At 33.5% G+C, this 27,819-nt stretch overlaps 2 protein-coding genes across 4 annotated transcripts in view; one reads left to right on the plus strand and one right to left on the minus strand.

Annotated features, from left to right (window-relative positions):
- LOC126974903 (protein outspread) overlaps positions 1 to 17,987 on the minus strand; it is a 304,871-nt gene extending 286,884 nt beyond the window's left edge. For both annotated transcript variants that reach the window (XM_050822624.1, XM_050822623.1), the window contains exon 1: positions 17,481 to 17,987. In XM_050822624.1, the coding sequence (XP_050678581.1) occupies positions 17,481 to 17,597 (117 nt within the window). In that variant the 5' untranslated portion in view covers positions 17,598 to 17,987. The remainder of the gene's footprint in view (positions 1 to 17,480) is intronic.
- A 1,322-nt stretch (positions 17,988 to 19,309) lies between these two features.
- The window catches only part of LOC126974926 (peroxisomal acyl-coenzyme A oxidase 3-like), a 36,431-nt gene continuing 27,921 nt past the window's right edge, over positions 19,310 to 27,819 (plus strand). The window contains exons 1-2 of one of the 2 annotated variants that reach the window (XM_050822672.1): positions 19,310 to 19,477; positions 19,618 to 19,752. In XM_050822672.1, the coding sequence (XP_050678629.1) occupies positions 19,624 to 19,752 (129 nt within the window). In that variant the 5' untranslated portion in view covers positions 19,310 to 19,477; positions 19,618 to 19,623. The remainder of the gene's footprint in view (positions 19,478 to 19,617; positions 19,753 to 27,819) is intronic. The other variant, XM_050822670.1, reaches the window with a different exon arrangement.

The following is a 27,819-nucleotide window of genomic DNA, read 5'->3' on the forward strand; positions in this document are numbered from 1 at the left end:
TCCTAGATATTTATAGACATATATTAGCATAAGTATTTAGTTGGATTACTGCAAATCAGGATATCGTTATATCTTTACACAAGTTTATATATTATTAACAGTAGCTGTCATAAAATGTAAACGCCTACACAGAATAAATATAGGCTTATGGATTTTTTTTTGTTTTTTAATCACACCTTGTCGTTGTAAAATGGATAAACTTTTTTCTAATATATTAAAAGCCACAGGTAAAGTAAAAAGTGCACATTACATTTTCAAAAGAATAGTTGGTGCGCGTTCATCAAACCGAAGTACCATAACAAAATATAGTTTATAATAATAATAATATTGACACACTTTTTACATAAATTATCTTGCTCCAAGTTAAGCCTGTGTTAAAGGTTACAAGACAACGATATATTTAATACAATATTCTTACTTAAACATATATAAATACATTTAAACATCCATGACTCGGAAACAAACATCCATATTCATCATATAAATGCTTGCACCTACCGGGATTCGAACCCGGGACCTCTAGCTTAGTAGGTAGGATCGCTTACCACTCGGCTATACAGGTCGTCAGTTTATAGAATTTCTGTCTGTATGTAAGAGGTCGGGTAGGAGCATATAAGTCGTATATTATCATACTTGTTGCAGACGTGGTGTATTTTTAGTGCTATATAGCAACTACGTGGAAGACGTCGCGGGCAACAGCAAAGTATCGAATAAATTGATAAAATCGATGAAGTATGTCCGCTGTCCTGCTACGAGAACCGCTATTGCTTACACACTGCACAGACAACCACAACGAGAAATTATTGAAATTATTATCGTAGGTACATATGATATCAATTTGTGTGTGTTTCACTAGTTTTTTTACCAGAAGAAGTGAAGGAAGTAAAGAAAATAATACAATAGTTAATTGTATCACAAATGTTAACCTGAATGCAATACAGCCCTTAAGACGTCGAATCCAGCTATGTATTGAAAAACAGACACTTGGTCATAATTTTGAACATCAAAAATAAAGTTAAAAATGAGCTCATTCCCTTAGTTTCCTGTATGTTATAACGTCTTAGAACTAGATCCTTATTAGCGACACTATCAAATGGTGTAATAATACAGGGTATATTTTTATTTCAAAATCGTCGGGTTCGACTCTAAGCAGGAATACCGATTTTTAATGCAGTAGACGAGCCCGAGACTCCTTTAAGACGCCCACTTAAAAAAATCAGCCTGTATATATAATACGTAACTACGGTACTTTACAACTTACAAAGATGATTAAGCGTGCAAATTTTTAATCTATAAATACCTCAGTGCTGCATAAAGCAAGATTTCTTGCATGTTGTTATTTAAACAGTACTGAATTTAAACATGTTTTTTCTATGTCATCGCCAGTCCAATAACTATTGTAGGTAACGACGTCTCCATACAGCACAGACACACGGCAATCGTGAGAATGGCGCTTAATGTATTAATTATTTCTATGTTAGTTACTATCAGACGTTCCATATAGGGTTGTCAACTGTCGAAAATTACAGTATGTTTAAATCAAATAGGTTAAAAAAATGTTTCTTCTCACATTGACTTTTTTTTTAAATAATAATATTGACACACTTTTACACAAATTATCATGCTATCAACTAGGCATAGCCTGTACAAGACAACGATATATTTATTACAATATACTTACTTCAACATACATAAATACATACATATTAACATCCATCACTAGGAAACAAACATCTATACGTGAACAGACAGGAAGTTTATCATATAGATGATTGCACCTACCGGGATTCGGACCTGGGACCTCTACCTTAGTAGTCAGGGTCACTAATTCGGCTATATGGGTCGTCACTTTATATTTAGGCATGACTTATTATGGCTGCGTACAGAAAGACTTGAGTTTTTTGGCATTACATTACAACCAGTTAGTTTAAAAAAGTAGTACCAAAAAAGTCGGTTTATGTAAGAAGATATAAGATTATAACTTATAAAGTACAACTACAAGATAAAGAGTACAGTACTCTATTTAAGAACACGCGTTGACAACCCTAGTTCCACAAGTGCATGAATATGGAATATGTAAACGATCTGTGACTCATGAAGACTGATAACAGAAGTAAATACTGGGTTTTAATTACTTGTGTCCAATGAACTGATGGGAAATGTGATGTTCTCATTTTATGTCGTGATTGATTTTGGTAAGAATATATCAAAATATAAGGGTTAGTCCTAGCTTTTGAAGTGTCTTATTAATGACCGACTTCAATCACAGCGATTTTGTTTTCTTTCACAGGATGTTTTTTTTTGTTTGATTCTATTATTGCACGCCTTGTGCTGCGAAGCTGTTGCTAATACTAAATATATGGGAGTGTTTGATATCAACATTATGGATACATCTCGTTTGATTTTCAAAAAATTAACTAGTGAAATTACTGGGCAAATAAGACTTAACAGCTTATGTCTCAAGGTGACGTGCGCAGTTGTAGTGCCGCTCAGAATTTTTCAGGTTTTTCAAGATTCCTGAGCGGCACTGTTATGGGGAAGGGCGTATCAGTTACCATTAGCTGAACGTCCTGCTCGACTCGTCCCTTATTATAATAAAAAAACAGCACTAAACATATATGTGTTTCGGTCTGAACCGGGTCCCGCATGAGACTGAAGATCTTATTAATTCTCAAAGTGAAAACTTACAATCAACGAAAAACAATCCAAGTTCGCGTCACGAATGCAGACAATATAATCAAAATCCAAACATTGATAATAATTAAACTGTATCTATAATCTTATCTGAGTAAGCTTCCTGGGAGTGCGTCATACAAATTTGCGGCATTATCTGAAGGACATCGAGAGGTCAATGCGATTTAGCCGGGTACTCGCGGTGCACTCATAAAATTTGATGATGGCAATTCCGCTGCATGCATGATTAACTGTTTATTAAAAAGTAAACGAGTTAAGAATTCTTTCACGTTGATGTTTAATATTGATATTATTTATTTGCAAAATGGGAAGCCAACTTTGTATACAACTACAATATTAAATTTTATTCGAAAGCACATTTAACCTGGCTCCTGCCGCCGAATTCCACATTCGCACGACACGCCACAAGTTAGGATATCATCCTCACCATCTGGATGTGTGGCGGTCCTCCACAGTGCGGTTTACAAGGAGCTTTCTTCCACGTACTACAAAGCTGTGGAATGAACTTCCTTGTGCGGTGTTTCCGGGACGATACGACATGGGTACCTTCTAAAAAAGCGCGTACACCTTCCTTAAAGGCCGGCAACGCTCCTGTGATTCCTCTGGTGTTGCAAGAGATTGTGGACGGCGGTGATCACTTAACAACAGGTGACCCGTACGGTCGTTTGTCCTCCTATTCCATAAAAAAATCATTCTATGATAGAAATTGTATACCTCACGTACAGGCTAAATCAACATGCATAATGAATATATATAAAGAAGAACTGAAAAAAAAATACAATATATTCTTTGCAAGTAGTAATTTTAAAAACTGACATGTTAGTTAAAAAATATTACTTGAAGAAAAACACAAAAATTAAAACAACTTAAAAATAATAAACAATTAAAATGTAATTTATACAATACGAACTATAAAATATTTCAATGTATGAACAAAACATAAAATAAAACAAATCGCGCAATATCACATTAAAACTAAAAGAGGCAATTCTTATTTGAGAACTTTTTATTAAATACTTAGTTGTTTAAAAGATGAAGCGGATTGTTGCCAAAAATGTATAAACCTTATAAATACGTTGTTGTATGAAACGACTATTCCATTATATTTGTTTGGGTTTCAGTATTGGATTTACCTGTCTTTCGTTGATCGTATGACCCACTGACGTTCTATACATAGAGACAAATCACGTCGTATAAAAACAAAGCCGAAATATGGAACAAACCATAAATAACACCATACTAAGCTTTTACTGCTATATTTATACATTGCCGCATTTACTCCAGTTGTTTAAAATATTCTTGGTAAATAAGGAGCAATGTAAAACAATCGTATTATTACACACATATGTATTCGGTACAGCTTTGATTCGGACAGTGACAGTTGACACACGACTAAGGAGAAAAGTGGGCTTACATTGTATTTAAGCACACTTTTGCCGTTCCAATATCACTTCAAATGATATGTCCTTATTTGTAAATAGAACGTCATTGGTATGACTTGATAAATGTATATATTTAATTATTGGCCCATTGAACGCGTCAGATTTAGTGTGAATTTTCCCAACGGGAGCAAAAAAGACAGATCTGCCATGCAGTATTCTTTACGCTGAGTGCTGTACCGATCTGCTATGCGAGATGAAGTTTCAGGAAGATGCGTCAACACCCGGATACGTTTATATCTCCGAAAGTAGACCAGGAATGCATGATTCAGAAGAAAGCACAAGATTTTTACGGAATAATTAGTTTTGCTAGCAAATGACTCATTGAGGAGTGATAGTTGTCAATCATTTTAAGTATACGTACTCAGTGTCGGAAGCTATCGACATTCCATGGCATAATTGGTTGCCATTTTGAAGATTACTGAATATTAAGGTAGCGATTGATAAAAGGACTTTCGACTTTACGTGGCATTTTCGGCATCATATAATAATTCAGTAGGTGGATAGTTGTTTGAAAATCATGACTAACGTGGTTTAGCATACAGAAAAAATGTATGAAATCCACATGTGATTAATTTGCTGGGCTATATTGGATATATGGAATATATTGACGGAAACCAAAAAAGCAAATCACATTGTGACCAGGTCACATAAATAGACAACTATTTATATGTTGACAGACTACAAATTTTTTATGAGAAAAAGAATCTAATGGTAAGTGATACCTGCCCATTACAATGCAGTGCCGCTCAGCAGTCTTGATTGATCCCAAAATTCTGGGCGGCATTGCAATTATTGCGCACGACTAAATTTAATCGCCAAATGTAATTTTGTTAATAATCTAACTGTAGAGTAACGTACCGCTATTCAAAGGGTATTTATTTCCTATCAAACGAATCGCAGTTTTCCCTTTAATGTTTAAAGACCTTTAATTGTTCTAGCAACCTCTTGCGCTGGCCTACATAATATTGCGAATGGGAACCCATTGTGGTGCTAACGGTATGTCACCACAGACTGGAACTGTTATAGTCTAATGGCGTGGCTCGGGTTTCTTATAGCCAGTTATTGGACGAAGATAAACGTGCTTATAGGAAATTGGAAAACAAACAGTAATTGAGAGTATTTGGAATTGAGTTCTGTTTATTTATTGTGAAAGACTAGGTGATATCCGCGACTATGTCCGCGTAGTGCCTATAAAATTCGTTGTTTCTTAAAACTTTATATTAAATGAAGACATCGCAATAATTTAGATAAGGGCCAAGTGTCTGAGGTAAAACTTAGAAGACTAAAATGAAATCTATCCAGATTTACGAGTGGGAGGCTCCTTTGCACTGGATGCCGGCTTGTTTGTGCGTCTTAATTTTCTGCTGTGAAGCAGTAATGTTTAAGCATTACTATGGTTCGGTCTGAAGGGCGCCGTAGCTAGTGAAATTGCTGGCCAAATGAGACTTAACATTTTGTGTCTCAAGGTGACGAGTGCAATTGTAGTGCCGCTCAGAATTTTTGGGTTTTTCAAGAATCCTGAGCGGCATTGCATTATTATGGGCATGGCGTATCAATTACCATCAGCTGAACGTCCTGCTCGTCTCGTCGCTTACTGTCAAAATAATGCTTTTCCGTGGTGTGCGCACAAATGAATACTATCTTTATATTTATATAGATATATAAATTCCTTAGTGGATTACTTATTTTACCCAACGGGTCTTTAAATATGCAAAGAGATCTAAATAAAATTTGTATAGTAATAATAAAAGTGCTAATTCAATGCGAGACGACTGTCGCCTCTATGCAAACATTGCTCTGTACGCTTGCAACGCTTCGGATATTGACAGATTTATGCAGGAATGGTGTGCAAAATGATCGTAATATCAATAAGTTAAGACTGTAAAAGTGAAAAAATTGTCATACACTATATGTATGTATATGTAATATAAACAGTAGTTAAAAACTACTTACCGATGAAATGTAATATCTTAATTGGTATTGTTGCAGATTATGGAAGAAGTTTTGCAGTGAGATATAATGAAATACATAATATTTACCGTGGACTTGCAATGATGGGTCTAAACTTAAACATATACTAAGCTGATGCATATATCTCCGTGTCTACCTTGCTATATTTGTAACAGGAAAAGTGGACAACAGTTAAGTTATTTACGGTTTTAAAATTATATTACTAACATAGAAACAGTACTATTAGCCCTTGGAGTGCAAGATAAATTAAGAAAATTTTAAAATGTTTCAAACAAATAACTTCATTCATAATTAAAAATATTTCACGCGATAACATAGAAATCCACTCAAAAATTCTTGATAATTACTTTAAACTATTCGATTTCATAAGCGCAGACATTCTAATTGCAGTGAATGTTGCCAGTTTCGTAATTGGCGTAAAAATCAACAGAACAAATCCGTATTTGGTGTGCTCGGAAAAATGTTACGGAGGCGTGTCGCGGGGGCAATGCACCTGACGTCGACGGCACATTCCTCACGCACTCCTTGTTTTGGGATCTAATTTGATCCATGCTCCTGCTATCTCCATAAACTAAATACATTCGACACTCATATATATAACTTAAAGTAATCACAAACGGGATCAATTCCAACAAAAGTCCTTGGAAGCCTTGTGGTCAATCTATGTTTTTATTAACTTTTCAAATACAACGAACGAATGACAGCACATACTGTTCTCCAATTTTATTTTTATTCCCCTCCCGATACATCTTAGACTTAGAACACTAGCGTATAAACGACCTGACAGGCCGATAATCCGTTACCAATTTTTTGTAATTTTTTTATGACAATTAGGTACGACACATTCACGACGGACGTTCAGTTGATTGTAATTAATACGCCCTGCCCATTACAATGCAGTCCGGCAGGATTCTTGAAAAACACCAAAAGTCTGAGCGGCACTACAATTGCGATAGACATAAGATTTTAAGTGTCGTTTGCCCAGTAATTTCACTAGCTACGGCGCCTCTCAGACCGAAACACTATAATACTTACACATTACTGCTTCACGCCGCTGTGGTATCCACAATCTAGCCGGCATCCTGTGCAAAGGAGCCTGTCATTGGTAAAATGTGTGCGTTAGCTATTTGTTTAATATTCAAAATACTAAGGAGCTAATAAAAAGAGTGGCTGACTGTTTACGACTTGGCAATGAAAATCGGTTACAATAGCAATATACATAATCGCTTTCCTTTTATATCTTGCTATATCGCCATTAGACGTATTCTTCTCTCTCGCATGCTTTGTTTTTCTATAAGCTAGTATAATGTAAATCTTTGCTACACACACACTGTTTCTCTTTGGTTTCTAAGCATTCCTTGAACGTAGCGTTTAAATTCTCTTTGGCATTCCTATGCTAATAATTATAGTCATACTAAATTTCTCATTAACTTTTTACATTAGAAGTTCATTTACTTGCTATTGTATAAATTATCTGGCTTGAAAGCTTGAAGCTGACGCTATTAATTTTATTGTCATTTTTACTACAGATAACACCAGCAAGAGGAAATAACACAAAGCAGATAGATCTATTTATAGAAAAAAGGCAAACAGCCACCGCGTCACAATTATTAAGCAAACACTTACTCCAAAGTGTAAATCTAGCTGTTTGTCAGTCAAGATTTATGATACCATTTAGAGCACGCTTCGGTACCAACGGAATAAATTATCGCGTAGGTTCGAAATACCAAATGGTGATAAGGTGCCACGTGTGAACCGGCGCTAAATGACAAACGAGATGTTTACAATTGGGGAGAAATATGCCGGGCCTAATTATCAACACCAAAGTATCTAACGCTATACTTAGAATATCTCAGTCTATTTTGTACACTCTGTTTTTAAATTGTCTAAATCTATAACAAACCGGTTTATTTTGTAAGTCGCCATCTTGGTTTTTAGTAGCATACACTCTCTAAAACAAAACAGCTAGGTTACTGAGCCCAAAAAATTAACAATTTATATAATAGGTGTTAAAATAATTTTAAGACATTTTATTGACCAAATTAATAATATGGCAACAAACTAAACTAGGTGATTTTTCATACAGTTTTCTTAGAATTCTGTCGCTCTAAAAGCATGATATATTAATATGGCAAATGATTCTTCAGATGAGATAATCGATATAGCATCCAATAAGTCAAAGTCAAAAAATCTTTATTCACTGTAAAACTTTATAAGTTATTTAGTGCAAGTCAGGATGAAGTACAAAAGTTACAATAGCATTCAGATGAGTATAACAATATTCACTAACAAAATTTAGAACATTAATTCCAACTATCTTTATCATTCAAATAATCTTTCACATTATAATAGGCCTTAGATGTTATTTTATTTTTTACGATACATTTAAATTTTTTAATAGGTAACATTTTAATTTCATTTGGGAGTTTATTATAAAATATAACACAATCCACTTTAAAAGATTTAGCAATTTATGTGACTGTATTTTCTTTAGACGTATTATTATTACACACGACGTAAAAATAGAACTCTTAACCTTCCACACCTAAACCTAGTAACCCAAAAAAATTAAAAATAAACAGTTAAGCCACTAAGTCACTTCTTAGCGTGTATAACAAGCCAAAAACTGTGTCAAAGTACTAAATGCACGTTAGCGTCAAGCGCTTACGCATTAACCGCAAATGTGTGGTCGGTCGCTTGGCGCCTCGCCGCGGCATCGGCAGCGTAACGAAAACACACCGGACCTGTTCCGGCCAACTTCAATTTGGTTAAACAAACACATGTGTGTGACCCACAAAAGCGAGACGCGAAAGCGGAAAAACTATTTTCTCTTTTACGTGTCTATGATTGGTAACAAAGTGTTAAGTTGAAAGGTTTATTTTGATGCATTGCTGTCGCTGGTGCTATTTAGGTTTAGGGAACGTTACGACAGACTCCGTTGTCTGTCCGTTTGTCTATATCGCAATAGATATACAGTTGAAATCTTATAGGAAGGTGTATCGATTACTGTTTGTCTATAATCTTTTATTATTTGACATTCTACAGCCGCGCAAGACACTTCTTGCCACGCACAGGCAATTTTTGGAATCAATTACCGGCTGCTCAATTGATACTCCCATTTTAAATGCCGGCGACAAGCAAGAGGACAAGTGCAAGTCTGACTAGCCTAGCGAAACTCTCTGAGAAGAAAGTGGTTCACTCAATTGTATGAAACGTGCAGTCATTGACATGTGACGGCTATAATCTTGTAAAAAAACGGAGATAGCCGAAATCCACTACGTTTTAAGCAACTGTTCCCTTTAAAACTTAGCCGAATTATACTTTGTCGCTATTCACCATACTATAATTACTACTATTTCAAACTTATATCAAATCACTGCACGTTTCATACTAAACTAAATTTAAATTTTCATTTAGGCAGTCCCGCCTCTTATTAGACATAAAAGGCATTTATTTGCTCAGAATTGATTCCTTTAGAATTCTTTTTAATGTCATTTATAATATACTAGATACTACAATACAATATTACGGAGAATGACAGCGACATGAAGCCAGAGAGCTTATAATATTGACCACAGTTAAGTGACTTCTTACACAGATGTACAGTATTGCAAAACACATACAAATAATACAATCTGTGGATAGATAAGCTAAACCAAAAACAGAATCTTCGTTATTAGCAACCAAAACATTTACAACAAAAAATAAACCGTTCAGTAAATAAGTGCCTACTTAAGCACTAAGGCTATTAATATTAATGTAAAAAAAAAAACACACCAGCTTTCTACTAAAATACTACATTTTTTGTTTACTCTTTGGCCTCTTCCATTTGACGCAAAAATAAAGACTTAAATAGTTGATCTGAAGACATCTGTAGTCACAAAATTGAAGCGTCTGTTTCAATGCAGATATTCGAGCGGCATCGTAACCGATTACGAGACTTTCCAGCGTATTCATAACTCGTCGCAATTTCACACGACCGTCAATCACGCAATCACATCTCGTGATAAACCTCACGAACAAATCACACGCAGTAAGCCAACGCCATCGCCAGGAAGATGTACGCACGTTTAATAACCAATAACTTTCACCAGAAAGAAATTAGCATTCTACTTAATGTGGCTTTCATACACATTGTATTGATCGTTAGCTTACCTTTCGAGTCACCTTGCGCAGGCGCATCAAATATGGACCGCTGTGCGACAGCTCGCTTCGTTAGTCTAACATTTGTCAAGATAATTGTGACTACCACGCCATTCGAAGATATTTCCGTGTTATGCATACAGATATTATTTATAACAATAAAAATAGAGTCTATTTTCGTGTGGAATTTTGCGAAATTCTCAAAGCGAGGCCTTGGCTTTGACATCTTGTCAGTTTTTGCTTTATCGAGTTGTTTTGTGCTACATTTTGTAGATGTTTCTGAGTTGTGCAGTACTGGCGAGGCAGGAGGAAACGTTTGCATAGGCATGCATGTTTATATTTCATGTAAAGCTGACACTGGTCTCTAGAGGAGTGGAAATGTCAAGAAATTGTTTGAACCTTTTAGCATTTAGATTTTATCTGTGTTATTAATAAACGCGATGTTAAGTTATTCCAAAAAAAATATTGTCTTTATATCTTACCTTTGTTACTATACATATTATAACACTGTATCATTATTATAACACTAGAAATAAGGGATTGCTTGTAACTAATTCTAGTAGGCTTCATAAGATACATAATAGCTTTAAGGGTAAATGTATACACTTCTACAATAAAGTCCCATCTATAAATAAATTTAAATGTTTTATAAAAAATGGCTCTGTCGTAAATCCTATTACTCCACTGCTGAATATCTAAATGATCGGACAGCCTGGGACTAGATTGTGATTATTTTATAGCGACTGTACAATATTGTATATTTTTATTGAAAAGAGCGCAAAAAAAAAAGAATGCTGGGAGAGTTTCTTGCGCCGCTTCTTCTCTCTCAGAGCGCCATTTGTTTCCGAAGCGGTAGTAGTATCTAGTAGTATAAGAAATGACATCAAAAAGAATTCTAAAGGAATCAATTTTGAGAAAATAAATGCCTTTTATGCCTTTTTACAATTACATGACAGGGAGCAGTAATTTTGAATTTGGAGTAACTTTATTACTTACTAGCTGACATGGCAAACGTTGTTTTGGCATATTAATTATATATGTATACCTTCCTTGAGCTTCAACGAATCTATTACAAAAGATTTCATTGAGATCGGTCGAATAGTTTAGATGTTATTAGGGAACATACAAACATACAATCTCCTTTATATCTTAATATATAAAAATTAAGTGACACGTTGTTTGTCCGCGATGGACTCCTAAACTAATGAACAGTTTTTAATGGGGATTACTTCATAGAGTGCAAATTAGTCCAACTTGAGAGATACGATAGTTTTTATTTCGATTTGGGACCCATAATTATTTTTACTTCCAATATTTGTTTTGTATGGACATATTTTCTATGAGAGAATTTATTGACGCACGGTTTGACAGTTCTGCTGTGAAACAATTTCATTATAGTTAACAACAGGGAGCAATGACGTTCTATAATCTATACATAATACAGAACGGCATTAACAGAGAGCATATTTTACAAAATAATTCTTGGTGTTATGAAATATTATTGATAAATTCACAAAAAAACAGTATTTTATTTATTATGTACAGAACGACGTCTGTCGGGTCAGCTAGTATTATATAGATAGCTAACTTGAATTCAGGCGTAAATATATCTCAGGTGTTATTGTTAGCTTCTTCGCCATGTGAAACAATTTGTAACTTATCTCTTTAATAATGTACATATAAGATTTAATAAAAGTAGTAGTAGTTAAAGTAACTCTGATTTCAAGCGCCAACATAGATCATAGCCTGTCATATCGTAGTCCTGAGTTAGACAGAGATATTAATTAGTCAAGTTAGAGCGAGACAAAGCAACCTGTCATTGAACTGGGTCGATCATTATCGATGATTCGACTTTACGAGTGAAACACAATTCGTAATACACTCTTTGGTTAATTTGCGCAGGTGGTGTTTATAATTATATGCAATATTGGGGCCCGCTGTATATAAAGGGGTTTGCCTATATAACTTTAAAATCTATATATATGCTTAAAATCCTTGTTAAATTTGTAGGTCGAACTGTTTTTTGTATTTAAATTAATGTCTTGCAATGAGAGTGGTGTATGCACCAGTAACTGGCAATCATACCAGATTATGTACCTATTAGACCATAATTATTTTTAATGTTTTGTATGTAATGCTGTTGGTGTGTCAATAAATAAATAAATGCATATATGACAGAGTAAAAACTGCACATTGAATATTTTTTTAAACAATACTTGCTGTGTGATCTATAAATCAAATCAAATCAAAATCATATTATTTATGTGAGTCACTGAAATTACAATTATATAGCGAAAAGCTTACTTTTCTTTTTATCAATTCATCATAGCTTTTAAATCCAAAAAAGTATTTCTTAATATATAACTAATTATATTCTAATTTTGCATGAATTTTATGCAAGAGTTCCAGGCAACATATACATAATATGCTATGTTACATAACACGTTAAATGCAGATTATAGCATATTGTGTACTTTATAATGTCGATTAAAATTAATATATTATTATCTTATTCTGAGAGTTGAACAAAGCAAACAAGATTTTATGACGATGCGTTACTCGAACGGTTGGCTCAGTTGGTTAGAGCACCGGCACGGAACGCCGGAGATCGTGTGTTCGAGTCGCGCATCGTTCATAAAATTTTGTTTTTCAAATTTTATTTGTATATTATTATTTTGTTTAACTAGCCGTTAAAACAATTTTATTAATTAATACTATAAGTATTTAAAGGCATAAAATAAAAGGCATTTATTTTCTCAAAATTGATTCCTTTAGAATTCTTTTCGATGTCATTTTCATTCATTGTAATAACTACTAGATACTACTACCGCTTCGGAAACAGATGGCGCTCTGAGAGAGAAGAAGCGGCGCAAGAAACTATCCCAGCATTCTTTTATTGCGCTCTTTTCAATGTTTTATTTATTTTTATTTTCCTAAAGAATCACAAGCGCAAATGAGCCACTTATTTTTTTCTTTGACAATTCAACAAAATGCATTGTCATGAGGATTTGCGTATAAAAGTGTCATTACTTTTTGGGAGTTAAATTATTAAAAACAATTTAGGGCCGGCTTTAAAACTGTGCTTTCTACGGCTTATCACGAGATTACTTTATTATCACAAGATTAAGACTGATATTATGGATAAGATAGCGTATCTGTCTGTTTACAAACCTAAATTTCCAACAAGTAATTAGGTATATAAAATGCAAGATTGAAACAAATGTTTGTTTTAAATTAAAATTAATGTGTCTACATCATGATATATTGTGTTATTTTACGGCAAAAAAGTTTTAACTTCGGTAATGCAAATGCGCGCCGACACAGCGAACTTTTGACAGAAGCAAAATAGGAGGGAGGCACTAGGTACATATCGCAGAAAACCGTTAGAGATATTATATATATATATATATTTATATATATCAGTTTTAACGGTTTTCTGTGTATATATATTAGGCCACAGCTTACGTTAATTTCACCCACACCCAAGACTCGGAACAGTTTTAAATTTAACGGTTGTTAATAGTTAAAACCGGTTTGTATTTTTGTATTACTTCATTCGGGATGTAAGTATTAAAGGATTCAATATTAATTCCGCGAGAGTAGCCTCTTGCGGTCAATATCTCGATAATATTAACTTTTATTTTTCATAAAACTCTGCGATGAAGATAGGTGGAAAAATTATTTTCGTAATTTTTCATAACCTTTATATGTAATGTAAAAAGTTGATATAGGAACATGGGTTACTTAAAATATTGTCTCATACAAACCGATAATAAATATTGGGAACTGTCGTTACTCGTTGGGGTTCGCCACGTACCAAATTGTTTACGGTTTTCAAATCTTTAATATGAAGTCGGTACGTTTTATTCTCCGTTTTGTCAGTTTGCAATCATATTTTGCAAATTGAAAAACGGAATAATTTTAGCAAATTAATGTATTGTCATCGGTCCTCGATAAATCTACGAAGTTTGAACGAAATCTGGCCGTTGTGTGTCAAAATCACGCCCAAATGAGTCGCTTACAAACAAACATACATGCCACTTTGAGGCTATTACAAAACGTCTCAAACCTCAGATGCGTGCTGAGAAATGCTCGAGTAGTTATTTTTTTTCTAATATTACGTAAAAACTGGCTTGTCTGTTTACACAGTGCCATATTTGGATCGAGCCATAGACACGGATACCGAAGACGCAATGCGCGCGCACATCCTGCTCGCAACGGGATGGTGCAGTTTTTGTTGTCGATGGATATTACATCGTTTACAGCAAAAAGCTTAACACCAAAAAAAGGTGAGAACTGAAAACACGATAACAAACTATGGAATTAGCTTGCTTGGGCTATGTTTGCAGGACGATTCGACATTAAAAAAAACATTTATTTCTACAGATATTGCAGTAGAAATGGGGTGGCGGTGATCACTTAACATTAGGTGACCGGTACGCTCGTTTGTCCTCCTCTTCAATAAAAAAAATAAATGAATAAAATCCTTCTGATACTATAACCTAATTAAGTATACAGGTGATAATACCTCCTCTAATATATATAATTCTTGTGTCATGGTGTTAAACATTGAACTCCTCCGAAACAGCTTGACCGATTTGAAAATTTCATGAGTAAATTTTTGAGTGCATATTGGGTAGGTCTGAGAATCGGACAACATCTATTTTTCATCCCCCTAAATGTTAAGGGTGGTCCACACGATTTTTTTTTTTAATTTGTTTGATTATGAGTCAGCAGTAAAAAATACATACAACTTTAAATTTTCACCCATCTACGATCAACAGTTACTTTTGTATCGCGATTTTAATATCGGCAATACAACGTTCGCTGGGTCAGTTATTTTTTTTATATAAAAGAAGTCTTTAAAAAAGACCCAATATTAAAATATTTTATTTATATTTTTATTAATATGGTTAAGTACTTAGGTGCTCCTTGTTGATATTAGATATAGGCACATACTTATATCTCAAGTATAATTAATAATTATTCTAATAAATGGAGAGCCAGTTTTATTCCTTCGTTTCGTCTGCACCACAAGATGCAGTGTGTTTTGGTGAAGGTTTATATATGGTATGTTGGTTATTGGACATATTTTTGGTGAAAAAAAAAGCCCGCTGAGTTTGTTGCGCCTATTCTTCTCAGGCCTGAGGCATTCATTTTGGAATGGGTGGTAGTTTTTTGACTTTCAATAAGTGATTTCACATCCTATTTTGAATAAAAATATTTGAATTTAAATTACTTATCCGGAAAATATATTTTTGACCTGAGATAATTTGTACGTCTGGATAGTCTCTTGCTGATAGATAACCGATAAAAATAGGCCAAGAATATTAGTTTAGTGTGCGTGCTATAATCTGCATTTAGCGTGTTATGTAACATAGCATATTATGTATATGTTGCCTGGAACTCTTGCATAAAAATCAGGCAAAATTAGAATTACTTAAATCTATTTATTTATATATATTAAGTACTCAATACTTTTTTGGATTAAAAAGCTATGATGTATTGATAAAAAGAAAAGTAAGCTTTTCACCACATAAATGTAATTTCCGTGACACACATAAATAATGTGATTTTGATTTGATTAGATTTATAGATCACACAGCAAGTATTATTTAAAAAAATATTGTACAGTTTTTACTCTGTCACTTATATATGTATATATTTATTAATTTATTTATTGACTCGCGATTTGTATGACACTGTGTTAGTTGTGCGTGCATTGCTCAAAATAGTAGTTCTAAACTTTTTTTCAACGTTTTAATAGCTGTCATAGTCTATCTAGACGTATAAAAATCTAAGTTTTTGTCTTAGAAATACCTGAGAAAATCCATATAAATTCGCAATACAATTCAGTCAATGACATTGCATTACATAATATGACAATTATTAATACAATGAGCGGGCGCAGGGTATTTAATTTATATGGCAACACAATTATTTTGCCGTTTGCCGGGTCAGCTGGTTATAAAAAATGTTATAACGAATACCTACCTACCTGCTTTGGTTACTTTCAGGGGCAAACAAGATGTAGTTTTTTTTTCTGTTCTGTAGAAAATTATAATGGTCGCGGTTCGGCTGTGCCGTCGTCTGTAAAAACTTGGTTTCATAATTTTGAACTTGTTTTTAGTTTTATCTGTCTGTCCACTTTGAATTTAATTTTATACTTTGTTGTTTTAATTTTATGTGGAATAAGTTTCTTTTCTTATCTTTCAGACTAGGTACCTGCTTCCTAACCGAAGACAACGGTGACGTAATTAATAGCTTACAATAGTGACGGGATCATATTATATAGACTACCCCCTTATTCATAATAGTCTGCTAACTTAAAGCATTGCTAATTCTCACTCTGTCTTCTTCTATTGACCTAAGTCAGAATGAGAAAAAACACTCCTAAGCGGCTGTTTAAAGTTAGCGGACCATTATGAATAAGGGAGTAAAATAAAGCCGCTAGTTGGCAGGCTTTATTTTATACAGACGATCTGACAACCCGATTTTTCGTGACCACTTTTGATTTGTCAATGTGGTGCGTTAGCTAGTAAATATTTAAAATTCTTAGGAGCTGATGCAATACGTGGTTATATTTTACGACTTTTCGATCAAAATCGGGTATAGTAGGTATTTATATATTCGCTTTTCTTTTCTATCTTTCTGTATCACCGTTAACGATGTTCACATGATAATTAATAGGGTTCAATGCGACTGGAAAAAGGAAAATAAGTGTTCAGGAGTCAGGACCGAGACAAATGTCTATATTCAGATATGTTGAGAGCGATATACGAGCTTAGAAGGATATAATATTATTAAAATTTTAAATTGATAACTAAACATAACACACGAAGGAATAATATGTGATATTTTTATATTCAAAAGTAATGTATGTATATATTAAGTATTTATTGATTTAACGAAAAAGTTTTGTAAGTGTAAGTACCTACATAATGATAAAATAGTGGTACTTTTTCGTTCGTTTGTTTACACTAGAGATGAACGTTCGAGTTCCATTATTCCATGGCAAATATTATTCAAAGTTAAAACCAAACCTATAGTTTTTTCAACCAAAATAATCCGTTAGATCAATCAACACCTGAGATGAACTTACGCACACATACAAAACATACACTTACGGAACGCACATGTGAATGTTGATAATTGGCACAACGATACAACTCTGTGTTTCTTCGCTACGTATTTGTATTAATGTGATAGTTGATTTAAATTAAAACTAACCCGATTAGATTCCAATGCTTCAGCACTGTGCTCCTCTTTCTGCCGGAAGCAATTAGTGCACTTGCTCTTGTTGAAGATGTTTGGTGCGAATTTCCTGCAATCCGATCGCCCAGACATGTTTACCAGAGGTCAGGGTTTACTTCAGCGTTCACTATGTCACAACCCACATCATGGTACTATCACATACACTAGGCGATTACGTGCCGTCAAAAATCGAACACGTAGTTTATCACGCGCACCAGCCGTCGAATAAGCTATCAGCGAAATCACTGCAAGAGGTGAGTGCTAACGTTTTAAAAACACATGCACAACACTATCTTTTTCTATAACCGATATCCAAAAATTCATACGATCGCGTAAACAATATTCGTTTGTTTGTATCACACAAAAGTAAACATCGATATTACAACTAACACGCGGAGCAGGCGAGCGCACGACAGCACATCCGCCCGTTCATTTTACATCTGATAGAAAAGTGCATATTAATTCAAGCAACCGCTCAGCAGTAAGCCGAGTTGTTGTACAAGTTCTCTTTTCATAATGTATACCTGTGTTCGTTCTCTTTGTATGTGTGCAAATGACAAATATTCATTAATATACCTTCCTTACTCTGACATACAGAAGAATACTATCTCTATCTCTACTATGAATCATATTCCATTGGTATGATAGCAAATGTGCTGCCATCTGTTGGAAAATTATGACACTAACACAAAGATTTATGGTTAGTCTAAAGAATAGATTGTAGGAAAGTAACAATATATTTAATGTGAGTATTTAAAAAGTATTGAAAGCTTGACATAAAATATTCTATATATTAAAATTATTCTACATTTATGTGGAGGTTTCTTTATCTTACAATGTTGACATCTGTCAGTGGATATCAACCAAATGTCAAAATTAAAAACTTAACTTTGACAGTTGACACTGGAAACGAATGGATGCTTGATTAGAGTTGCCAAACTATACCTTTTTCTACTTTTAAGTAAATAAAATAATAACTTTAAAACTTAATTGAATTAACTTTTCAATGAAACTTTTCAAAGTCAGAAAGATGTTTATTTTCAAAATGTGTTTAATTAAAAATCTAAAATTTTCAAAAATAATAGTTTTTCCAGTCTTTTCAGATCCTATCGGTTCAGCTCATCCCTTGCAATGTTGCCGACAATTGAAAAAGGCGCTCAAAAGGAACAGCTGATGATACCATGATATTCATATTATGCATCATGGCTATTGAGTGAAAGTCGATATAAATAAAGTTTTTTTGTTCGTGCCAGTACAAAATACGAACGTAAATGTAACTTCTTTTATTAAATGGAGTCCGAAGGAAAGCATCAGCCATCTTGCAAGGTTTTACATAACCCGGAACGGGTATTATGGATACAAACAACTAATTGTAAATATTTTATTGGTTTTTGAAAAAAATAATAATCGAATGGCGATTTTCAAGGGTGAAATATAGATTCACTGGATCGATTCAATTCTGCATATCAATTTTAAAAAATCAATCATTCTGACCTACGAAATCGATTCTCCGATCTCAGATCGCCACCCCTACTCCCTAGTTACTAGTTAGTAGTTACATTATATAAATTAGTATATGATGTGAACTGCTTCGTGCTGAGGGCTCTGAAATTTTTGATTCAATATTTTATCTCGAACATGAATAGAACACAGATCGGAACAGTAGAAACATCTCGTTAGAGTAAAGTGTTCTGCGCGAAACATCCTCTTTGGCTCTTTGCAGTAGAATTTAAAGGGCGCGGGCGGCGGCTTAACCAGACTCATCGAGTCAACACTGAAATCTGTTATGTTATCTGTCACTTGAACGCACCAGCGTTCAGCACTTGTCCAGCAGTCAGCACACTCAATTAAAGTCTGTTAGCAGATTCAGACGTATTTATATTAAATTATTTTATTAGTGATATTGGAAACTCGCGCATCCCGGTCAATATAATTGTTATTCAGTGATTTATATAATTTGTTTCACTTATTTGGTGAGCAACTTAAATTTGTTTCGATATTTAAATAAAATATAACTATTAATTTAATAATAATCAATAGACGATATTAGCTAAAGTAAAATAAACATGTGCGAAATATAGATAAAGGGTTATGTGAAGTATTTTCTTTTCAGATAAGAATGGAAGAGTTGAATTTTATCCCAAATCTGGCGAGCGGGCCCCTAGACGTATACAGAAATAGCGCTTCATTTAATTGGAAACAACTTAAATTGGCCCTTGAGGGAGATATCGAGCTACTAAGATTGAAGGTGAGGTTTTAACTTTATTTACAATAATAATTGTGGTTGAATGAATGATTTGTATGATTTTCATATTAACTTTATATTTCTATTTCATTAAATTATTATCCATAATTCCACAACTTACAGAAGTAGAAATTAATTTTAAAAATTAATATGAATTAACATCAGTTACCACAATATTATATATTATCATAATTAGATAGTTACCTACATGTTGAATTAATTTAGCATAAAATATATTTACCAATTTAATTTTACTTATTATTTTTAATTTTGTATTGGCAAGGATCTTTGTTGTCATTAAATTGCACATAGTGTAAGTTTCAGCTGTATTGTTTTTGGACTTTATGAAATACAGCCTGGTGATAGACACACACAAACAGGGGAGACTTAGAAATATTGTTCACATAGTTTACCCTTTGGGTACTGTATCATAAAAAAATATTAATTTTAATGATAAGAAAACATATTTTAATATGATATGCTCAACTTAAAATACCTTTTAAAAATATAATAATATATTGTTTACACTTTACATCCATTATGAGATTAGGTTGTTATAGTTTTTTTTTATGAGAAACTATGGATTATACCACTAGACACTCTCACAATGGTAAGTGAACATGCCTCTCTCTGTATTTTTGATTGAACTCAAAATCCTCTATTATAGCTAGATAAGTAAATAACTTAGATATATTTGAGTCCTATCCATAGGTATTTTTAAGGAATGGACAAATGAGCATATTGGTTGGTGGTTAATGGTATATTATCACCTGAGCCCATATTATCTTTTATAAGACCAGAGGAACCATAAAAGTGTTTCCGACCCTATAAAGTGTTGAATAAATGGCAGACGAGGATCGAACAGGGGTCCTTGTGGTGAAAGTCAATGGTTCTACCCATAGCACCACCAACACTTTTACTAGGTTACTATACAGTTAATATAGTATTGATAATTTTCTATATGTATATGAAAATCTTCAATTTTAGCAATATAAGAGATGTCTCAATAATATTTAAATTGGATCTATAAAATATGGTATCAGACATATGTATATATCAGACATTTTTGCTATGGGTGTTTCAGGGGTGTGCAAATCATATAGGCAATTAGGCGGTGCCTTCCTCGTTATCAATTTAAATAAATATAGTGTTAAAGTCAATTTAGTTTCATTTAGTTCCATTATCTTATAATCAAACTTCTACTAAACACCGACTCATATTTTTTCTCCTTACGCTGAATACTTAATTCTTTCTCCAGCTTGCATATTCCAAAGCTCAACTACGACTAGCTAGATCTACAGTGCTAGAAAACCAATGCATGCCCCTGGGGTATTTAACAAATTTGTTATTTTTCCAAATTTATCTTATTTGTGTATAAGTGTGGAGAACTGTTACTCTATTATGCCCAAACACTGACGGTATGAATAGATGCTACTGCTGAGAATGTGAGAACTGACAAAATATCTGATTCTAGTGAAAGATCGATTGCAGATATACTTACAAAGAAAGAAACAATATCTTCACATGAATACAAAAGGTGTTGTTTAATATGATGTAATATTGAATTGAACTTGCTCATTCAGTGGTTGACCTTGTTTAAAAATCAGGTGATCTTCGTTAAATTGTACCATCTATTTGGGACAATTGGCTTTTCTACTTTATGGGTTTGATACCTTACCATTTGTATATATATATATAAATATAATATTATAATACATCGTGTAGTTCTGTCAATTATAACATAATATTTTTTTTAAATATAATTTAACTATTTTATCAGTGATAAGTTATTAAACTATCTATTAATGGCAATACAGACACATATAAATGATTTTGGATAAAGATACAGATTTGCATGTTTATAATGTTGAAATAACATCCTTTATTTACATATTATGTTTCTTTATATAATATAGCATGAGAATGCTACATTTTTGTTTTTGTCTATCTGTTGCGACTCCAAAAGCATTTTTGAGACATTCAGTAAGCAGAAAATGAATAAATCGTCTTGTCAAAAAATATAAAACTAGTGAAATTTTGAACAACCTATGATTTAAAAAAAGCTCATACACATTAAATGCACACCGGCACGGCTCCTGTGAATGCTCTGGTGTTGCAAGGGAGTATGTACTAGGTATGATGGTGGACAGGCGAACATTGTGTAGAATCATCATGATAACTAAATAAAAACTACGCTTAAGACAGCATGATGAAGGTGAAAACTTTATCAAGGAAAGGTTAAATATGCAACTTTATATATTTTTTGTTCTTTATTCACAAATAAGTTTTCAATCTCTTATCAGTTTATACTAATATTATAAATAGTTGAAGTTTGTGAGGTTGTAAGGGGTAATATCTGGATCTACTGAACCAATTTTGGAAATTCTGTTACCAATTGAAAGCCACAGTATTTGTGAGTGTCATATACTACAGAATTTCATAACCCGAAAATTTTAAAGATTTTTTCGTGGTAGTCAGATTTGCAAAGTCGGAGTAAAAGCTGGCTCAACGAGAAGAGATATAATATTATTGAGATCTTGTGTTATTAACATAATTGTAATTTTGTATTACTCTGAAAAATTTTGCTAAGACAGGCCGCGTTATCCACGCGCTAGCTAACAGCCGTTATTAATAACGTATCTCTAGTTACGGATACCGTGCTCTCACCGTTTATTGACAAGATCTATCCATAGTTATGTCCAACAGAGTTATAGTCCAAAGCTTTATGTCGATAGGTTATTGAAATGTAAGTAAGCGTAAAAGGATAGATTTGTCTACCTCTAGTAATTTAAACTAAGGATAGATAGGTTATTGAAAACGGCCGTAAGTCGACTCTAGGCTTTAGCCGAATAATCGCTACATTGCCCAGCGAAAAACCTCAGTTTCATTTATGCGTACTGCTTGGTTAAGTTGAGTCAGTAAGTCTTGTTGGGGGATGTTATATGCTCTAGCAATATGATCCCAGAAGATTTACAAAACACGATATCAGTTACGAAATTCAAAAGAATTGTTAAACAATGTTTATGTGGTAAAGATTACTACTACTACTATAACTTAAATTACTTTAATGATACCACAGGTTGGCAATGGAGCGATCGACCTCAGGCTATTAAAAATTTAATTGTAAGAAATTATATTGTGATGTAATTTTATTTAAAAATAAAAGAAGCCCGTCGAGTTCCTTGCGCCCGTTCTTCTCTGGTCTGAGGCATAAATTTTCGAATGACGTGGTAGTTTGGACGCTCAATAAGTGACTTTAAATCCTATTTTAAATAAAAATATTTGAATTTAAATTGTTATACACAAAATTAACGGAGTACCTAAAGACGTTTTCACCACAATAAAAAATAATGTAAGCGTATCAAAGATATTTTCACGTTTGTATCAATCCATCAGACGTCGATATTAAACTGATTCCCTTATCGATAACGCATTGTGTGTTTCGCGTGCCTTTACTATGGCAATGATTACAATTGTACGTACCTACGTACAATTGTAATACATACTTGTGGCATTACTATCGTACGAGCGAATAGTTTACGACTTATGAACACTAAAAAATTACCACTTCATCGAAGTGGTCATATAACGATAACTACTACCATAGAAATAACATATTTTATAGCTTAATCACTACATGTTATAAAACAAAGTTCTACGCTGCGTCTGTCTGTCTGTTCGCGATAAATCAAAAAAAAACACTACTGAATCGATTTTCATGCTGTTTTAACCAATGGATAGCGTGATTCTCGAGGAAAGTGGAATTGGGTATCTTAAATAGGTCTACAGAAAAGTCAGCGATGGCATATTATGTTATATCTTAAGAGTAACATACTACATAAATTGTTTCATTTTTAACTAATTAAATAATGAATTAGTTTTAGACTACATTTTTTTCAAATACTTACAATTTTTTTCTATGACAGTACAACGTCTGTCGGGTCATCTAGTATAATATAATTTAAGCTAATAGCAAAAAACCGCAACGCGACGCTAATATGTCATAAACATATATTTTTATTACTCATGATAATAAGATACTTTTGAGCTATATATATATATATATATACAATGAAAATGGTATGGTATTTGTTTGAGGCGCAATCACGCCTAAACCACTGATAGTATCGACATGCAAGTGAAACTACCACCATTCGATGCGAAATTTATCCTAGATGCTATATGGCTACTTATTTTTCGAATTCAACGTTCCTTCATTAATTAATTTCCTTATAAAATTCGTCCAGCGAAGCGGGCAGAAACGGCTAGTTTTATATTATATTAGGAAAACAAAGTTATACAAACTTAAATGTTAACATAGTTATTAAGACGTTTATATACCTAGGTTTCCAGTCTTAGTAGTAGCATATAGAGAAGTGTCTCTGAAAATATGTGTATTTACTATTTAAACATAGCACATACATTAAGGTTAATGTAAAAATATTAACACCTGAGGCTATACAATTAGTGATGAATATGTTGGCTAAGTTACGCCGTGTAGAGTCTACGCTTTTGCAGAAGACATATAGATTTAAAACGCTATTTAACAGATAGTTAAAGGGATTGCTTGCTCGTAAAGTATTTCTTTTAAATTCAAATTCAAATGTTTTTATTCAAAATAGGATTTAAATCACTTATTGAACATCTAAAACTACCACCCATTCGAAAAAGTATGCCTCATACCTGAGAAGAATGGGCGCAAGAAACTCAACGGGCTTCTTTATGTCGTTATATTATAATATATAAATAGCCTCAGGGCGGTCGCTCCATTCCCAATCTGTGGTACCATTAAAACTCATTTACAAAGTCATTACTGTAATTTAAATAGTCACAGCAGTGACCGTTTTTTTTATTGAAGTTTTGAATTTCGTAACATATTTGTTTTATATATTTTCTGGGATTATTTTGATGAAGCATCGCACAAAAATAGACTTACCAATAGTTTGTCATATTTTAAGCTCATATTTGTTCCTAGTGTTAACACTGTGATTATCACAGTTTCTAGCAAGCTCGCTAATGTGTCTAAATATATACATTACATTATTAAGTGTATATTGAGATGCAATATTAAAAATGTTTATTTCCTTAAATTTTTCTATTAATGATTTTTAGGACCTAGGTTAAAATAGCGCGAATAGCTCTCTTTTGTAGCACAGATGATAGAAAACAGTTAGTAGGGAAGTCTGAGTAAATCATGCTTCATGCAAATGGTCGCGCCAATCAATTAACTCTTGGACTATTTCTAGTAGAGGAGTAATAGCGTCTTTTTACGGTGTTTCTTTAAAGGTACGAGGTGATATTTATTTCAATGGTTGAGGTAGTCAACACGATAGCAAAGGTATTTAAGGAATTTCTTTGAATGTTTTCAATGCAACTAACGTACTTCAAGTAGGATGGCTTCAAAACCTGAGAGGCGTACTCGATCCCCAAACTAGGCATATCCTGAACTATGGATGTGACCAGACATAATATTTAATACAATATCCATACTAATGCATACATATAAATATCCACGAATCTGAAACAGCATATTCATCATACAAATATTTTGAACTGCTGTGATCGAACCCGGAACTCACCTTAGAAAAGTTGTGAGCTTAAATGAGAAATGGCTCAAAACTGACTGCAATTTTTTTAATTCTAGAAAATCCCAGGTTTTGCTTGGTTAAAGTTTTGTATTTATATTTTTTAAGTTTTAGAGTTGTAAAATGCATTATTAACGCTGACGTACATTGTTTTTAACTTATTGTTGCATTAAGATTTAATAAAAAAGATAAGAACTGGATCTCATTATTACGTTTTTTTTTGCGGTAGCTTGATACAACCTGTTTGTGCAGTTTTTATTGAAGGCAGTAGGTCGTGGATCCAAACCTATATCCAGTGTTGTGCAATGATTTTCTAGCAAGATGGGCACTGTGGATCTAAACTAGTCATTGTTTAACTTTGGAATATGTAAAGATTACTTACCGTAGGTATTTAGTATCTAGCGTAAGAAAAAATTTGATGATTGGAGGTCCAATAGAAGTTTGGTTTTATAATTTTATAATAACGGAAGCAAATTAAACTAAATTAACTTTAACACTAGTGCAATATTTATTTAGGTTCATAACGAGGTAGGCACTGCCTAGTAGACTATATGATATGCACGCCCCTGCCTATATCGGCCGCTTAATGGTGTAATATAGGCCAATAGTTATAACAGGCAACTCTTCTGTGATTTCTCTAATACTCCAAAAGTTTGATCTATTTTGCGTGAATGGTCATATATTTGCTATTCCTGTCACTCCAACTATCCTAAAAACCTCAGAAAATTATTTGAAGCTTACTTTAAAGATGATGTCCGATGTCCTAATCAAAGATGATGTAAATACTACGTAATAAGAGGCGAGACTGCCTAAGTAAAGATGGAAATTAGGATGAAACGTGCAGTGAGATTTGACATAAGTTTGAAATAGTAATTACAATAATATGGCGACGAAGTATAATAATCCGGATAAGTGTGCGAACAGTTGCTTAAAACGTAGTGGATTTCGGCTATCTCAGTTTTTTCACAAGATTATAGCCTTACTCTGTCAATCTATCAATGACAGCACGTTTCATACAATCGCTTTTTTGTAAGAGAGTTTCTCTAGGCTGGTTCCAATCGCCAATTCTTACAATAATCGGGATGCCTGAAATATAGAGCTAATGTTAATCAAAGGAGTGAATAAAAAATTTTGTTTGCATGTCGGTTATGATTGAATGTGTGAAAATCCCAGCAGGTAAGGAAAACCTCATCGAAAATGTTTTGCTAGAGTCACCCCATACAAGGCAAGTGATAACTGCGCCAATCGTCACACACAAATAGACATGTAACGCAAATGTTTCCTCTAATTGAATACACATCGATAGTCATAATAAATGCTTGTTTTACATTTCTGTACAAGAACTATCAATGACATAGTCTACATACTTCACTCATGTTTTAGTAGGAATAAATACATCTTACCATCTGTATATGTACCACAATACAATTTACATATTATGTTTGCTCATGTTCTTCTATCCCATAAAAAATCAAGTAATAATCATAAAGCATACGATGATCACATGGTGAGTGATATGTCTACCAATAACCGTCCATCCAACTCCCACCACACAGCATTGGGCCCGTTAACATGAGACATAAAATGACAGCCTTCAGGTCACCCGCAGGTTAATGATTACACTATTGGAGCATCAGATAAATACAGAAGAGTTTCCAGATCTTGCCTGTTATTACATTGGCCCCCATTACACCATTTAGCGGCCGAAATAAGTTTGCTAGCAGGACCTACTGCCTTAGATAAAAACAGGACAAACTGGTTGTATCGCTATAAAAAGTGTTTAAAAATGTATAATAAATAAGAATCAAGCTACCGTAAATAAACACGTAATTATTTCTTTTTTATTAAATTTTAATGCAAATTAAATAAGGTAAAGACAATGTGCGTCGTACAACTTAAAAAATATTAAAACAAATCATTAACAAGGCAAAGCCTTGGATTTTCCAGTGTAAAAAGTTTACCCCGTGAGAAGAACATACAAGAAACTCAACGGCCACTCTTCAATAAAATAGAGTATTTTAAAATGGTCGTAATATACAGTACAAATTAGTTTGTAAGGGGCTGCATCCAATATATGAATCGTTAACTTGACCAGTGGGGGGCTCCTTTGCATAGGATGCCAGCTAGCACTAAGGCGCCTTTTTCTGCTGTTTAGCAGTAATGTAATTGTAAGCATTTTTATGTTTCGGTCAGAAGGGCGCCGTAGCTAGTGAAATTACTTGGCAAACGAGACAACGTCTTGGGGCTTAAGGTGACGAGCGCAATTGTAGTGCCGCTCAGAGATTTTGGGTTTTTCAAGAGTCCTGAGTGGCACTGCATTGTAATGGGCAGGGCGTATCAATTACCATCAGCTGAACGCCCTGCTCGTCTTGTCCCTAAATATCATAAAAAAAAGTTAAAAGATTTTTACATATCAAATATGTTATAATAAAAAGTAATAAAGAGTAAACTGTATAAATTATAATTAAGCAAATAAAGCATATTC

Source organism: Leptidea sinapis, chromosome 34, assembly GCF_905404315.1.
Source record: "Leptidea sinapis chromosome 34, ilLepSina1.1, whole genome shotgun sequence".
NCBI classification, from domain to species: domain Eukaryota; kingdom Metazoa; phylum Arthropoda; class Insecta; order Lepidoptera; family Pieridae; genus Leptidea; species Leptidea sinapis.